Raw genomic sequence first — 14,972 nt, forward strand, 5'->3', positions numbered from 1 at the left:
TAAATTTTAGCTATTTTGGTTTCCATGCTCTAAATTTTCAAATTTTTAATATTGTTTTGAACATTAACATATTTAGTGTTATTTAATATCTGTCCTTCAATAGAATGGTTTTAACTATATAATAAATACTTATTAATGGATGAAATTCCAATTTAAATTATTAGTTTTTTTTTTTTTTTTTAACTACTGGATGTGGATGCGGACTGGCCGCGTATAGTAACCATGAAAGGGCAGGTAGTCACGCCTGTACATAAATAGGGAGTGGGGTTCTGGAGGGCAGTTAGGAGCAGGGGTCCCAGGAGGGGGCAGTCAGGGGACAAGGAGCGGGGGGGTGGGGGGCTGGGAGTTCTGGGGGGGAGCTGTCAGGGGGCAGGAGTGGGGAGAGGGATCGGAGCAGTCAGGGGACAGGGAGCAGAGGGGTTTAGATGGGTTGGGAGTTCTGGGGGGGGCTGTCAGGGGGTGGGGAGTGGTTGGATGGGGCGTGGGAGTCCCAGGGGTCTGTCTGGGGGTGGGGGTGTGGATAAGGGTTGGGGCAGTCAGGGGACAAGAGGCAGGGAGGCTTAGATAGGGGGTGGAGTCCTGGGGGGCAGCTAGGGGCAGGGGTCCCAGGAGGGGGGGGGGGCAGGGGACAAGGAACGGGGGGGAGGGTTGGGGGTCCTGGGGGGGTGGGAAGTGGGAGGGACAGGGGCGGGGCTCCTCCCATCCTCTTTTTTGCTTGCTGAAATATGGTAACCCTATCGGACACATATCCTGAAAATGGCTTGAAATTACTGTTGCATGCATTTACCAGAGAGCCTTCATTTACTGAAATCAGTATGGTTTCTTGATTTGTTTTTATGATCTATCTGTAATCAGTTTTACATGCTTACATCCGTTGCCTAGATCATATCTAGAGCAGATCTGAGAACTGAACTGACTGCCTCAGGGCACCTCTCATATCTCTCTATACTGAGTCCAGTGCTTAGATGCTACTGCAATGGACACTTTATAAACATTCAAAGAGATCAGACAAAAGGAGAGACAGATATGGACAGATGAGATACAAATCCTAAATGGGGCATCAGGAAAACTTCTCAATAACTCCCCAGGAAGAATGAGGTCCTCCAGCACCTAGTCCTCTCTTTCTTTTTAAAAGATGACTTAAATTTCAGTGACTTTGTGAGGCTGCATGGAGGAGCCGGGATAGTTTGCAACTGGGATTATTTTAACATTCATACATGGCCAATTTAGCAGACAAGATTGATGTAAAAATGCTTTTGATACATTCTGGTCTCAGAAGGGGAGACACTTTGGCAGTTGCAATGCCCTCAATTACCCCCTGCAAATAACTAGAGCTCCAGGCTTTTGGCAGATACACAAGGATCCTACAATCTTTCTTTTTTTGGTGGTAAAGCATCCTCACTGTAGGGATTTTTCAGCAGCCTTAGGGCATTTTAACCAGAGCACTGAAACAGTCAGCTGTATTTCCAAAGGGACTCACTTGGACCCTGAGCTTTGTATAAACACAGCAGGCCAGATGGAGCTGACAAAGAGCATTCAATCCAAGCACTGCTACTCTGCTGAGCTGGTGCATGTGGTATGTGTAAAGGAAAAGCAAATTCAAAAAGCCTTATTTGTAGTGCAAGCTTCAAGGATCATCCTTGCCATTGAATTCCTGCCTGATATAAGCAGAGCCGCTGCTGACTAACTGGCTGATCTCACACTCAAGGTGGAACTGAAGCCATAACAACAGGCTTTTCACAACACTTTTAATGCACTCTAGCAGTCATTTTTATCCTGCTGATTATGACCTCTGCCTTCCTGAAAAAGCAATAAAATGTTCTTATTTTTGTTTTTCACTCTATGACTAATTTAAACCATTCATTCAGTGTGGAAGATTGATGAGTCTACCATCTGCCAGTTTATTATTATTATTTTTTACACATCATTGACAAAAACCGTGTAAAAACACAGAAGGACAGAAGGTTACTGGCACATCATCATAACTCACAACCTCTTTGTTTCCACCACTAGATCATAACCAGCTTTGAATTTACTCATTATTTCATAATACCCAATAAGGCCCATTTTGAGTAGAGAGCAAGGAAAAGCTTACCTAGCCCCATAAACAGTCTAGGCTCATATATTTCTTGCTGGTGGGGTGTCACAGTCTTGTATAAACTACAGATTCCATGCTCATGCATACCCTTGTAATCGTTTGGCCCAGAGTGCATGATTCCAGAGAAAAATCTGTCCAGTAAAGTAGTATTTTTATGGATACAAAAGATTGTTTTTGGCCACCTGGTTCATATGAGATCATGATACTGATTATTTTAGTATTTGAGTTTAAAATACCCCCCAACGTTCCTTTTTTGGACACTGTCAATTTCTGGAACTCTGCGGGGAGGGGAGAATGGGGGGAAAGACATATTATAAAACCATTACTCTTCTAGGTTTAGTCATTCTGAGTCTGAGTTCCAAAGTTTCTGATGAGAATGCTTCATAAAGTACTAAGTCCCTTTTTGAATCTAGGAATTTTATAGCCACATATACATTTTCTGACATTTCACCCACAATTTCACAGGGTCTTATGCCTTTCAGACAGCCGTTAACCATGCAAATCTACGGTTTGCATAATCTGGGGGAAAAAAAGTCCAGAACTCAACATTTAATTACTATAACCACCTGAATTTATTATATTTGATTTGGACTCTCAAAAACACATCCAATTTCAAAGAGAAGGAATTGTATCCAAAATACTTCATAATGTTAGTGATATCTAGAAATCAGTAGCTGATTATCAGCCTTGCTTCATTCAAATTGGTTTTCTTCTTCAACTATTCATTGAATTTAAATTTAAATTTAAACTAGGCTCCTATGTACCCAAGTCACGTTTGAAGAAAGGATTTAGTTGCTTTTGAAAATGGGATTTAGTTGCTTTTGAAAATGGGACTTAGGCACTTTTGAAAAAAAATTTCCCCTCAGTCTTTAATTTCAAATAATTTTAACCTGATGAAGGCTAAAACTACCAATATATAATTTATACAATATAACATCATAATCTAGAACCTTAGATACACACACTGTGCCCCTATATTTCATAAAGGCACAACAGCCCACCTCAACCCCTTCAGTCCACTTTCCACTCAGTTAAATTAGTCACGCTTACATGCACAATGCAAGCCTCCTCAGGTGTACAATTTGGGTCTGATTCTGCTTCCCTTATTCATAATAAGTTCCACTTTACAAGCAGACTCATTGATTGCCTTCGTTGAGGATGAGTACCAATAAGTGTTGTGGTTGACTTTTTTTTTTTTTTTTTTTGATTTGTCCTTCAGATGAATCTGCTAAAAATCACACACTGGGCACACAGAGTAGACTTTAGGCTTATCTCATAAAGAGCCAAGACTGCCACTCTCATTCACAGTGAATAAATAGCACCTTGCTCTGCAAGTAGTCCAACCTTGATTGGACATATTGAGTGCCAGACTTTCAAAAGAAAGCACAACCAATGTGGCAACTAAAAGATGACTCACCATTTTATGTGGATTCATTGGAAAAGGGTGCATTTTTGCAGGAGCACCTGTTGGGCCCTCCTGTGAAAGTATGGCCCTACCAGTTAATCCTCTACATACTAAATTTAATACATCTGCTTGCTTAAAATCAAGCAATGCCTCTTTCTCTCTCTTTTTTACAATTCTCAGTAACTAACTACTCCAAGCTCATGGGCTTTAAGTACACTACATATCTGCCTATCTCCATTATGCACTTTGAGTAAAAAGTCACAGGGATAGCAAGATTTGTTTTTATTTGACAGTGTGAAGCTGGAGGACAAACTTAATTTTTGCCTTTTGATTTTGGTTCTGGCTGTTTATAATCCAAAAAGGTTTTTCACAGTTCATATTTTACATATATCTGCCAACTCTTCTGATTTATATGCCACCCTCTGAGGTTTTTTTAATGGCTCCCACGTGTATCTGATTTCAGCTCAACCCTTGGAATATATTAGCCCAGTGGGCTATACCTACATCCAGAACATCAATAAAAGACCCTTCTGATGCTAAAATTATGTCTTCATTATGGGAGCCCAGGAGGACAAAGGAAATAGAAGAATGCCCCAAAACAAGATTTTGCCAGTTTCTTATGCATGCTAACATACAGCACTATCACTTTAAAAGCATGACAGACCCACAGCTCCCTCAGCAGCCTATACTGCAGGACCTGCAAAATGATGACTCCCAGTTCTACTATACAATACAATGGTGTTGAAGCCTTTCTTAAAGCGTGTAGGCTACATGTTGCTACACATCACAGTGAAAGGCAGGCTGTATCCATACTGTGGTTTTTAGCTACTTGCAGCAGTGAAAGGCTCTGGCGAGGAGCACAGGTGGAGCCCGGAGGGGCTCGTGCTCCCTCCGCCCCGACTCCGCCCCTCCTTCCCCCATTGGATCCCTCCCCAAATCCCCGACCCAGCCCCGCCCCCTCACTGCCCCATTGAATCCCTCCCCAAATCCCCGCCTCTTCCCCAAGCACGCCATTCCTCCTCCCTCCCAGGCTTGCGCCGATCAGCTGTATGGCGGTGCAAGTGCTGGAGGGAGGCCTGGGGGACGCAGGGGAGCGCGGGGTGAGTGAGTCCAGCCTGGCCCCAAGCACAGGCAGGAGGGCAGGGTGGTACCTGCAGGGGCAGCCCCGGGTCCGGCCTGGGGAACCATCTCCCTGTACGCACCCATGGGTGGAGGCAGCAGCTGCCCACGCGGGGACTCCGACGGGGCTTCACCTCCCGCCATGTGGAGGCAGCGGCAGCCCCGTTCGTTCCCCTGCGGGACCCGAGTGGGGGCTGGTTCCTGCTGCCCCCACTCCGGGGCCGCCCGCGATGCTCTGCGGGGCAGCTGGGCGCGGGCCAGGCCCGGGCACACTTGGGGTGATGGGATTGCGCCGCCCCACAGGGCAGGCTGTAGAGAAACCCCGCCCCGGGGTGGAGGCAGCGACAGCCCCGTTTGTTCCCCTGAGGGACCCGAGCAAGACGGGGGGGCTGGGGCCTTCTGCCCCCACTCCGGGGCCGCCTGTGGGATTGCACCAGCTGGGCACCTATGGGGGGAGGTGGAGACGAGGCGAGCTGGGGGGGCGCTCCGGCAGCTTTTTTTTTTTTTTTCTTTTTCCCTCCGCCGCATCCCGATATTTCAGTTCTGTCATCTGGTCACCCTATGTGGGCCCATCCTGTAATCAGGGTTCACTTTGCCTCAGTCTCTCCAGCCCACAGAGCAAGCCATACAGGTACACTCTCTTGATACTTTAGTTCAGTACATAATACATCTGTGAAATGGGTGTCTTAATATTTCTCTACTTCACCGAGGTACTGTGAGGATGAATTCATTAAATGATTGCGTGATACTCAGCTATTACAATGGAGGAAATAAAAAACCTTCTTATTCAGTGCAGGGTTCAAATGGCGCAGTAAAAAAAAACATGTGGCCACACATTAAAAAATGAGGAGAAAAAGAAATACTGAATAGCTGTTGCTCAGTGAGCACCATCCAACCTCTGCACTGGTTCAATCCTGTAGGGTACTAAGCACTCTGTCTCAGAGGCAGCAAAGCACTTGAAGCATGTTATCATCTTCAAGCACATGAGTAGTTCCACTGCAGTCAATGGAGTACTCAGATTCTTCAATTCAAGCTTAAGTCTTTGCTGAAATGGGGGCACAGTATTCAGCATATTGTTGCTTGAGTCCTGAATGAGGTAGTAGTCCTGTGTGAAAAAATAGTACGTGGCCGTGTCATAGGAGACTATATCGGAATGCATATGAATCAGGAGAAAAGTGAAGGTTGTGTAGGCAACAATATGTCATTTCCTGACTTGTGAGTGCTTCACTTTGCAATCTGCCCTATTTTGTAGTATATTTTAAAAAGAAATGATGGAAATCTCGCATCAATCAGGGTGCAGCCAGCGAAAAGGCTACCCAGAAAGTGTGGAGATGGTGCAAAGCACTCACTACCCTGGCAAGTGGCTAGTGTAGCCTCAACAGTAGGTGGCACTGGTTGGAAAGGTGAGGTGTCCAGAACAGCCGGTGAGGTGTTGAGTCTGCCAGGGGAGGTAGAAATTTAAGGGAGAAGATGCATACAAGATTCTTAACATCTTTGCTACGCATTCTGTTTTGGGCCCTCTCTAGAGTCATAATTACTAAAGGCCCAATTATTCACCTACAGAATATGAGCAACGTATTATGGGAGGCAAATACATGTGTCACTGGGAAGTACTTGTATTCCACCAGAGGAAGATCAGGCCCTGGCATTAAGTTAAAACATAATAGTTTTTTTTCTTTTTGCATTTAACTGTTTGAAGTTCAGTTTCCTTATTATTTTGCTTTTAACTTTTCGTTCTTTCCTAAATATGTGGAGGACAGTGAGGGCTAAAGAAAAATATAAAACTGAAATATTGGAAGATTATCTGTAAATGACATATTCAGTCAGGTATTGATCAAGATTTTAGGCCAGGTCTTCAAGCATGCAGATTACTCTTACTGTAATTGTTCAGGTTTAATAAAAAGGTTTAAATTTAAAAAAAAATCAAAATTAAAAAACAGTAGCAGCAGTTTCTTTTTAGACTTCATAGAGGAACAACGTTTTGATAAAAGAATAATAACCAGAGTTCATCTTGGATCTCAGCAAGGAGATCTGAAAAGTCAAACATGTAATGGTAAAAATTACATCATCTGTAATCTTTTTACCAACTGGCTTACTTCAAACAACAATAACACAGAGATGCTATTCTGAGGACAACCAGCCATTGCATTTGTTTTCCATTTGATATACAATCTAGAACAACTGCAATAGCAAACCAGGCATGAACTTTATTAAACCTTGTACATTTTCCAACAGTTCCAAGAACTGTGAATTTACCCCTTGTAGATACCTGGATGTGCAAGTGTTCAACATTTAATATATATGTATGATGAACAGGATTTAGAATTTGTAATAACTTAAAAAATGTGAAACTAAACTTTGAGGGAATACACAAAAAAAGCTATCTGAGTGCTACCACCCTGAAAATCTCAACAGGAATTTAGATTCAAATTTTCTTAAAAATTAAGCACAGAAATCCATACTTTGACGCTTAATAAATAGCCTGATGTTCAGAGAGGCAGAGCACCTGCAGTTTCCACGGGATACCAACTGGAGTTTGAAGTACTCTGCACATCTGAAAATACTAAACATGGATTTAGAAGCCAAACTTTAGGGACTTAAGTTTTTTTTTAAAATCAGTCTTTGAGTAATAAAGATGCAGGATTGAATGCAAGAACCCACAGGTATATATAACTAATGTCAACTCCCAATGATGAAAATAAGGCACAGAGATTTTTTCCTTACACAGAGATAAACTACAGTATATCTAATACTTGGGCAAAATTATGTGCTCACAATTTAACCCTGACCGTATTGGACTATCCCTTCTTACCTCTATTCCCTCCTTGTTTAAGGCATATTCATCAAAGTTCAAAATAGCAGTCTTGATGGTCCTTGGCGGGGGTAACACTGTCAGTCCAATATTAATAGCATTGCTTCGTTTTGAGTCCAACACAATGATCTCTTGTCTCTTTCCATCTGCAGCAGTTTTCTTGGTAAACAGGTAAAGAGAAGAAAATTAACTTTGATACAATTCTGATAATACAAAGCAAAAATTTACATCGGTCTTCAATGACTTGAACTTATGTAATAGTAGCAACACTGACAATAAAAACTAGTGCATCTATAAGCAAAACACGGGGTAAATTCTACTGTCGTTTACTCCCATGCATCCCCAGTGAAGTCAATGGGGGTTGTCAGAGTTTAAACTAGAAGGCAGAAATTAGTCTTATAACTATACAAGATAACTATATTATATACTTTTAGCTATGAGGCTTGGGATTACAGAAATTTGGGATGGGATTCAAAATTTTTAGATAAAGTTTGATGTTGCCAGTATAAAGTGATAGGTGTCTCCAGCTGATAGAAATTAAATGTCACCAGAAACTGCTAGAATTTGCAGGAATGCTCAGCAGAAGTGTGTACTAGTGGTTAGAGCAGGAAACTGGGAAGCAGGGCTCCTGGGTTCTGTTCCTGACTGGCTATGTGACCTTGGATATGTCACTTAACCTTTACCTCAGTTGACCTATTTGTAAAAGGGAGACAGTAATACTTACCTATCTCATAGAATCCGTGTGGCTTGATTCAGAATGGCTCTATTATGTTAGAAAACAAAGGTAGACAATGGCTCCATGATTGCTCTGAGAAGGAGCTCTAACACCTCCTTTTTGGAGGTGCAGCATGTGTCCTGCCTGCACTGCTTTCTGTCCTGTGGCTGGTGAAGGAATAACACCATCCCATTGATTGTGGTCAGAGTACTGTGGCTGATCCCTGTGCAGGTGCGGACCTACTTTTGTTCTCTTATCTCCTTTGCACTTCCATGTAGGGCCAGCTATAAGCTAGTCCTTAATATGTACCAAGGGCTTTGAGATCATCCGGTGAAGTGTGTTAGATAATAATGACAATACAGATAATAATGAAAGTGAAAAATATTAATAACAGTATATTTTTACAGACCTCAGTCACATTTTTTTTTATAAAAATGTAAAAAATATTCTCCGCACCCAATAGTGACAAAAATGCCTAGCCAACTAAGTAAATTGATTTGCAAAACACGTATAGGGGAATTATAAAATTTTCAATATGGTTTTCATTTAGGCAACACATCTTTTATTTTCTCATCACACTGCATTGGAAGGTGCGTTTTTTGGAAAGCCAAGGATGTAATTGAATACGGCATATGATGTAGGACTCTGTTACACACTGGACTTTGTAAGCATATTTCTTTCTTTTCCTCCTTCTTTGCTAGCATACAGTATGAGGTGGGAAGATGCTGTTCACATCCATATCTGGATCAAATTTAGGGATTTGAGTTAAAGTCTGAAGCCCCTATTCAGCAAAAGCACTTAAGCATGTACTTAACTTTAAGCTTTAGCTCCACCCACCAGCATGTCGGCTCACACAGCTAGGCCTGTGAGGAACAAGAAGTAATATGTGCATGGTATAAAACTGGGGCAGATTACTTCCCTTTTGGATCAAAGGGGGAACTAGGAACCAGATTGTTACTACCTGAGTCTCAACCTGTTTCCTGACCTGCTCTCAGGTTAATGCAGCTAAGCTCTGCCATTACTTGGAGCTTGTGCCAAACCCACAACTGGGCCATAATTGTTCTAAAGGCTTACACACATTTTCATACTGGTATAACTATTTCTGTTAACAGTACGATTCTTTTAATGTGAATGCAGTTATGTCAGTATAAACGTGCCTTTTACCACTATAGCTTATTTGCCTTCTTGTAAGGGAATAGCTATAATGGTATAAGCACTTTTACACCAATATAACTGGGTCCATAGTCAGGATGGCATAATGATATAATATAGTTAAAGAGATACAACTTCCGTGTATGTAGACAAGGCCCAACATACATTTTTAGATGACCAAAAGTGAACTTTGCTTTCAATTTTCTAGCTCTATTTTGCTAGATTCGTTTTCTTCATGACATTTGCCAAAAACACCCTGAAATCACTCTTGACCTCTTCCCTCACTAATGTGACAGGATAGTCTCTTTATGGAGGATCTAATTTAGGCATATTGTGATATACACTTTCCCCTAAAGCAACCATTTCCAGCTTCAGGGCCATTAATCAATTTTCCAGGAACATAGTACGTGGCCAACACCACATAAAAATAAGGCTGTGTTCACCTAAGATTACTTCTTTTGGGTCTCAATCACACTAACCCTTTTGTAAACAGCTACTTTCTAACTTGTATTTTACAGTACAGAATTATTTATTGTGGGTAATGCCGAAGAAGTGAAATTAAATATGATTTTTCCAATAGCCTTGCAAGCAAGTACTTTTATATGATCTAACAATAAGACAAAACTAGCTTCTTCCCAAAAAGTAACCCCTGCATGTGCAGCATTTAAATTGGCAAGACAATTTGAGTCACCTGATTCTGCATCAGTTATATGGAGGATGTTGCATTGTCCTCCGATTGTGAGAAAGCAATTAGAGCATCCCATCTATTTCTATCTTGATTAACAAGGATTATTGGGATTTCAAAAGGAACTGAATGGGATTTGGAGCTCTAACTCCCTTACCCTCCTTTGGAAATCCCAGCCCACATGTGTAGTTTACCTCAGCCTTCACTGAAGTTATGCACATGCAAGGGATATCCTTGTGCACACAGATGAGAATATATTCCTTAGTCTTTACTCCCTACTGGTTTCTCAGGCTCCAGGAACAGTAAATTCAGCCCTATCCAATAGGAAATGAGCCAGCAAAAACATAATTTCTAAACTATGCACTGCAGACAGCTGCAGGGTTGCATGATAACATAATTTAACACAGCAAAGGTGCATTTGTTTTCATCTCGCTGCACAGAAAAACAAATACTTTGAACCACCTTGCCAATATACCTGCCTGGTTTGGCAGTGTAAGAAGGGAAGAAATCTTCAGACTTGCTCAGTGAGGAAATCTGATCTTGCTCTTTATGTCTGCTAACAAGCTGTCACAGCCCTCTAGTCCCACAAATAAACTGTCTGTAGTGGAGGATGCTGTGATTCGTGTAATCATGCAGTAGTTTTCTGTTATGTTACCAGTTTTCTGCCAGAAATCACAAACGTCTCCACATGTTACATTCAGCTATCTGAGGTATATTTTATTTTATTTTGTTGTAGTCTATTGTGTTTAATGAAAAACTTATTGTGAGCCAGCATCAGGAAGTGGCTGTTTATAGCTGTGTTTTGTGGAAATCATGGTTAAGGATTAGAAACAGGAGTAAAATTGGTTGCAGCTGTATCAAGGAGCATATCTGGTAAGATGGAGCCAAAAAATCCGTACCTCATCCTCTCTTCTGATCTTAATTTTAGTCTCTCTCTCAATTTTCTGAACAATTCATCTGATGAGCAATTGACTACATCTACTGCATTGAAATCTGACTGGTTGAACTTTTATTCATTACTCTGTATTCTGTTTTTAGGAGAACAAACTGAACTTGTAGCACCTCTTATACTTATGTGCAGTAGACCGGATCTGACATTAGGAGATAGGCACAATGTGATGCGTTCTCACTGGAAATTGACAAACTGGTCTGGAAAAAGTAAGAGCTGGGCTAATTTGAGCACAATCGCCAAAAAAAAACCTGAGGGGGGAGGATGTGTACGTGTGTGCATGCATGTATTATTATTTTTTTACAGATTCAGTTATGTCTCTTTAATTACTCCGACTTGATCTAAGATCTGCTCTACCTGCCCTCAACAGGTTTGATGATATCCCCCCTAACCCATGGGGAGTCTCAGAAGTCTGAAAATCTTTGCTGGGCTATTTCTTGTTCTTCATTACATGATCCAGGCTTCCTGGAGTCAATAATCTGCGATACTTATGACTCTCAGAAGACACAGGGTATTTTCAATTTGAAAACAACAGCTAGCATGAACAAAGAAGAGAGGCCCTCACTCCTCCCAGATTGTATTTGTTAGAAGGAGAAGATGGGAAATAGGACAGATCTTGGACTGGTCACACAGAAGACTGGGGTTTAAGAGGCAAGACCACCATCAGGTGGGGTGGTCAGATAAGGCCTGAGCCAATGCCCACTGAAATTCATAGGACTCTTGCCACTGACTTCAGTGGGAGCTTGATCAGACTCACAGACAGCAGAAGTCACAAGGTGCAGCCCAAGAGATCAGGCAGAGCCCAAGAGACTCATTGTACTCAGAGGAAGAGAAGAAAGTCAGGGAACTAACACAAAACATTACTGGGATTCATATCAAAGATGTTAAATGGTCTGGATGAAAATGGGAAAGGAAAAGGGTCTGGTTGAGTGGAAGGAAAGATGTTGGATCATAGAGAAAGAGACAAGAAGGCTTGAAAAGTTTGGCTATACATCAACACTTTACCAGGCTTATCCAAAGTTGGTCCATTAAAACAGTAAGTCTTAAAAAAAATCAGTGCAATCTTCTGTGCAATGACAATGAAACTCCAGGCTTGTACTACTGAAGGGACATAATGGAAGTTAAACTTGTAATCTCATGCAGAGAAGTCCCTGCCCTCCATGTACTGGTAGGTGCTATGGCACAGCATTTGCTCTTTGGCTGGGAAGATGAGTCAGCAGGTTTCTTTGAAGTCAGTTAAGCCTTGAATTCTGAAGAGGGATTTAGATGACCACTTTTCTCTTGGAGACTAAGTCTCCGAGACTAACCTCTAAGAGAAAAGTCGTCATCTAAATCACTCTTCACAATTCAAGGTAACACTGGTTTCAAAGAAACCTGCTGATTCATCTTGCCAGCCAAAGAGTAGATGCTGTGCCAAAGCACCTACCAGCACATGGAGGACAGGGAAGGAAGTTTGTGTAGGGCGGAGATGAGTGAGAAGAGCTTGGGAATCTACTTGGTTAATGATTTGGAAAAATTAATCAATCGATTAAAATAATCTAAACTTTTATCATAATTTATGGTAAATGTAAAAGGGTAAAAGTAAGGCAGACCAGTTCATCAAAATATTGACATCATAAAGTATACAACAAACTCTGTTAAAGTGGAAAAATGTTATAACTCTACATTCAGTTCAAGGAATGATTTATTTTATGGCTCTTAGACAACATTCTCATTCCGTCTGCTCCAGTCCACACTCAGAGTGAGCCTTCTATGATAGATGTATATTTACAAGGAAGGAGAGTAGTAGGAGTAATATACCAACAGTGGAGAAAGCAGAGGAAGTGAAATTAAGCTCAATGTGCCCTGAATTAATCATTGATTGGATTTATTTTTAAAATCTGTATGAAATACATTTCAGATCTATATGCACTGAAAATCATTGAGCTATTCTTGTGTCAGAGATAATTCAATTTAAAATTATAACAACTGTGGAATCTATATAATTGATGTATTTATATGCCTACTGTTTGCTGTGTAAACATTTTATAAACTGCAGCTATATTAGCCACACTACCAATACATAACTGGTATGACACATTTGTAATTCTGATTATTTTGGCTGAAATGTTTACACTCTCAGATATAGCTCAGGGGCTCAAAGTCAGCTGTACAAATTAGTCAGGAGGACATTTGATTACAATTTTTTTCTCTTTTTGGTGCGGAACTGAGTCTTTATTGAAGGCATGAGGTGATAGCCTTGGAAACAGAAGTCTTCTACTTCTACCCAAAAGCAAGAGCAAGGTAGGGCAAGCTTCCCTGCACTGATACAACAATGTCTCTCAGCACTGGCCTGGAGGAACAGTCTCTAGGAGTGAGAAAACAGTGCAAGATTTCAGATCCATTCAATCCTTGGCCTACCAGCTGAGTCAGTCAACTGTGATGTGTCTGCTTGACCAAGAACATCAATATCGACTGTCAAACTGCCATTTATAACAATTTCAACTGGATTTGAACCAGTGACTTAGGAATGAAGGACTAGAGATCTAATTTCCAACACCTTGAGCCATCTAGTCTTCTGGATTATTTGTTTTTGAACATATGGATACTTAATAATTTGTACCAATAATGGAAAAGTAAAATGATCATGGTATTATGTGGTTTTTCAGAATTGTTATAAAACTTGTACTAATGTGAGAACTTAGGCATATGTACAACAGATACATTGGCAATGAGTGATTTTCTTATATGTGGCCTTATGGTGTATCTTTTATTAGTACTATAACTGGAAAAGAACATTGTTTCTCTGATACCAATTACTGTACTTACATTAATAAATCAAAAACAATCTAGCCATGAACAGCAAGGGTTCTTGCTAATAACTTTTAAAGGCTAACTTTAAATCTCCATTAAATTCAACTACAAGAGATATCATAAGAGTTCGGCATTAAATGGTTATGTTATCAGCCTTTAAGATTTATTTTTATGAGAATGTTCCTATGAAACACAGAAGTATTAGCAAATCAAGATTTTCTCTCATGAAAATTTCATATTTTCATAATGAAATTTGGATAGTCAAGTTATCTAAGTTAAGGATGAAAAATATTTCTGTGAAAGGTGGCAAAAAAATTTTATGCATGAAAAGAAGAGAACCCAGGTTATGTTTGCAGGGCTTGGCAATATGACAAAAAGTTCTTTTGACAAGTAATCTTAACACATTTGAAATGGAAATCATAGAGAGACAATTAACATGGAACCACAAGACTATTTGCACATTTCAAAGCAGAACTATACCTTAATGTTATGACCCTTTCAGGAATAATTCCTGGAATGATTATGAAAATAGTATGAAGATATATTACAGGATATATGTTATGAGAATATATTACAATGATTTCATGTGGTGTCCAATTGTAACAAGCCCTGTTTTGCCTTGTCTCCATACCTGCCTAATGACAAAACTTTAAATTTCACTAGCAAGGTAAAAGTAGCCAGATACACAGATCTGAATGACCTTTCCTTAATGCATGATGCACTTTGGTATCCATGGGGACAACATTTTAAAATGTGGGTGCTTAAAGTTTTTAGGTATCTATAATGATTTGTCTACACCGGGACATCCAGGAAAACGAATCCAAATTAATTTAAAGGTGTGAATTTGAAGAGCATTAGTTAAACCACATTCAAACTCTGTGTGAACACTCTCATTCAGAATGACAGTGGCCTTAATCTAGGATAGTTTAATTCACTTTGTAAATTAATTAAGCCAAACTGAATTTAGGCCACTTTAATTCTGAAACACAGCACCCACACAGGGATTCAGTATGGTTTAACTAATCCACTTCAAATTCATACCTTTAATTAATTTGGATTAATATTCCTGGATATCCCCTATGTTTGAAAATGTTGGCTATGAAGTTTACAATGCTAATATTCCCCAGCTGAAGTGAAATACAAAAAGTGGTATAGAAATACGATTCACAAGAACAGTACGGAATATGGCTAGGCACATATATTGTTTGGGGTTCAGCTCTTATTGTCAGCTCATGGAGTGTCTG

The 14,972-nt window shown here is 40.5% G+C and overlaps 1 protein-coding gene across 12 annotated transcripts in view; it reads right to left on the minus strand.

Annotated features, from left to right (window-relative positions):
* Positions 1-14,972, minus strand: part of FHOD3 (formin homology 2 domain containing 3) — a 655,003-nt gene that overhangs the window by 91,755 nt on the left and 548,276 nt on the right. For all 12 annotated transcript variants that reach the window (XM_054018872.1, XM_054018870.1, XM_054018871.1 and 9 more), the window contains one exon: positions 7,435-7,593. In XM_054018872.1, coding sequence (XP_053874847.1) covers positions 7,435-7,593 — 159 coding nt within the window. The remainder of the gene's footprint in view (positions 1-7,434; positions 7,594-14,972) is intronic.

Source organism: Malaclemys terrapin, chromosome 2 (assembly GCF_027887155.1).
Source record: "Malaclemys terrapin pileata isolate rMalTer1 chromosome 2, rMalTer1.hap1, whole genome shotgun sequence".
Taxonomy (NCBI): Eukaryota; Metazoa; Chordata; order Testudines; family Emydidae; genus Malaclemys; species Malaclemys terrapin.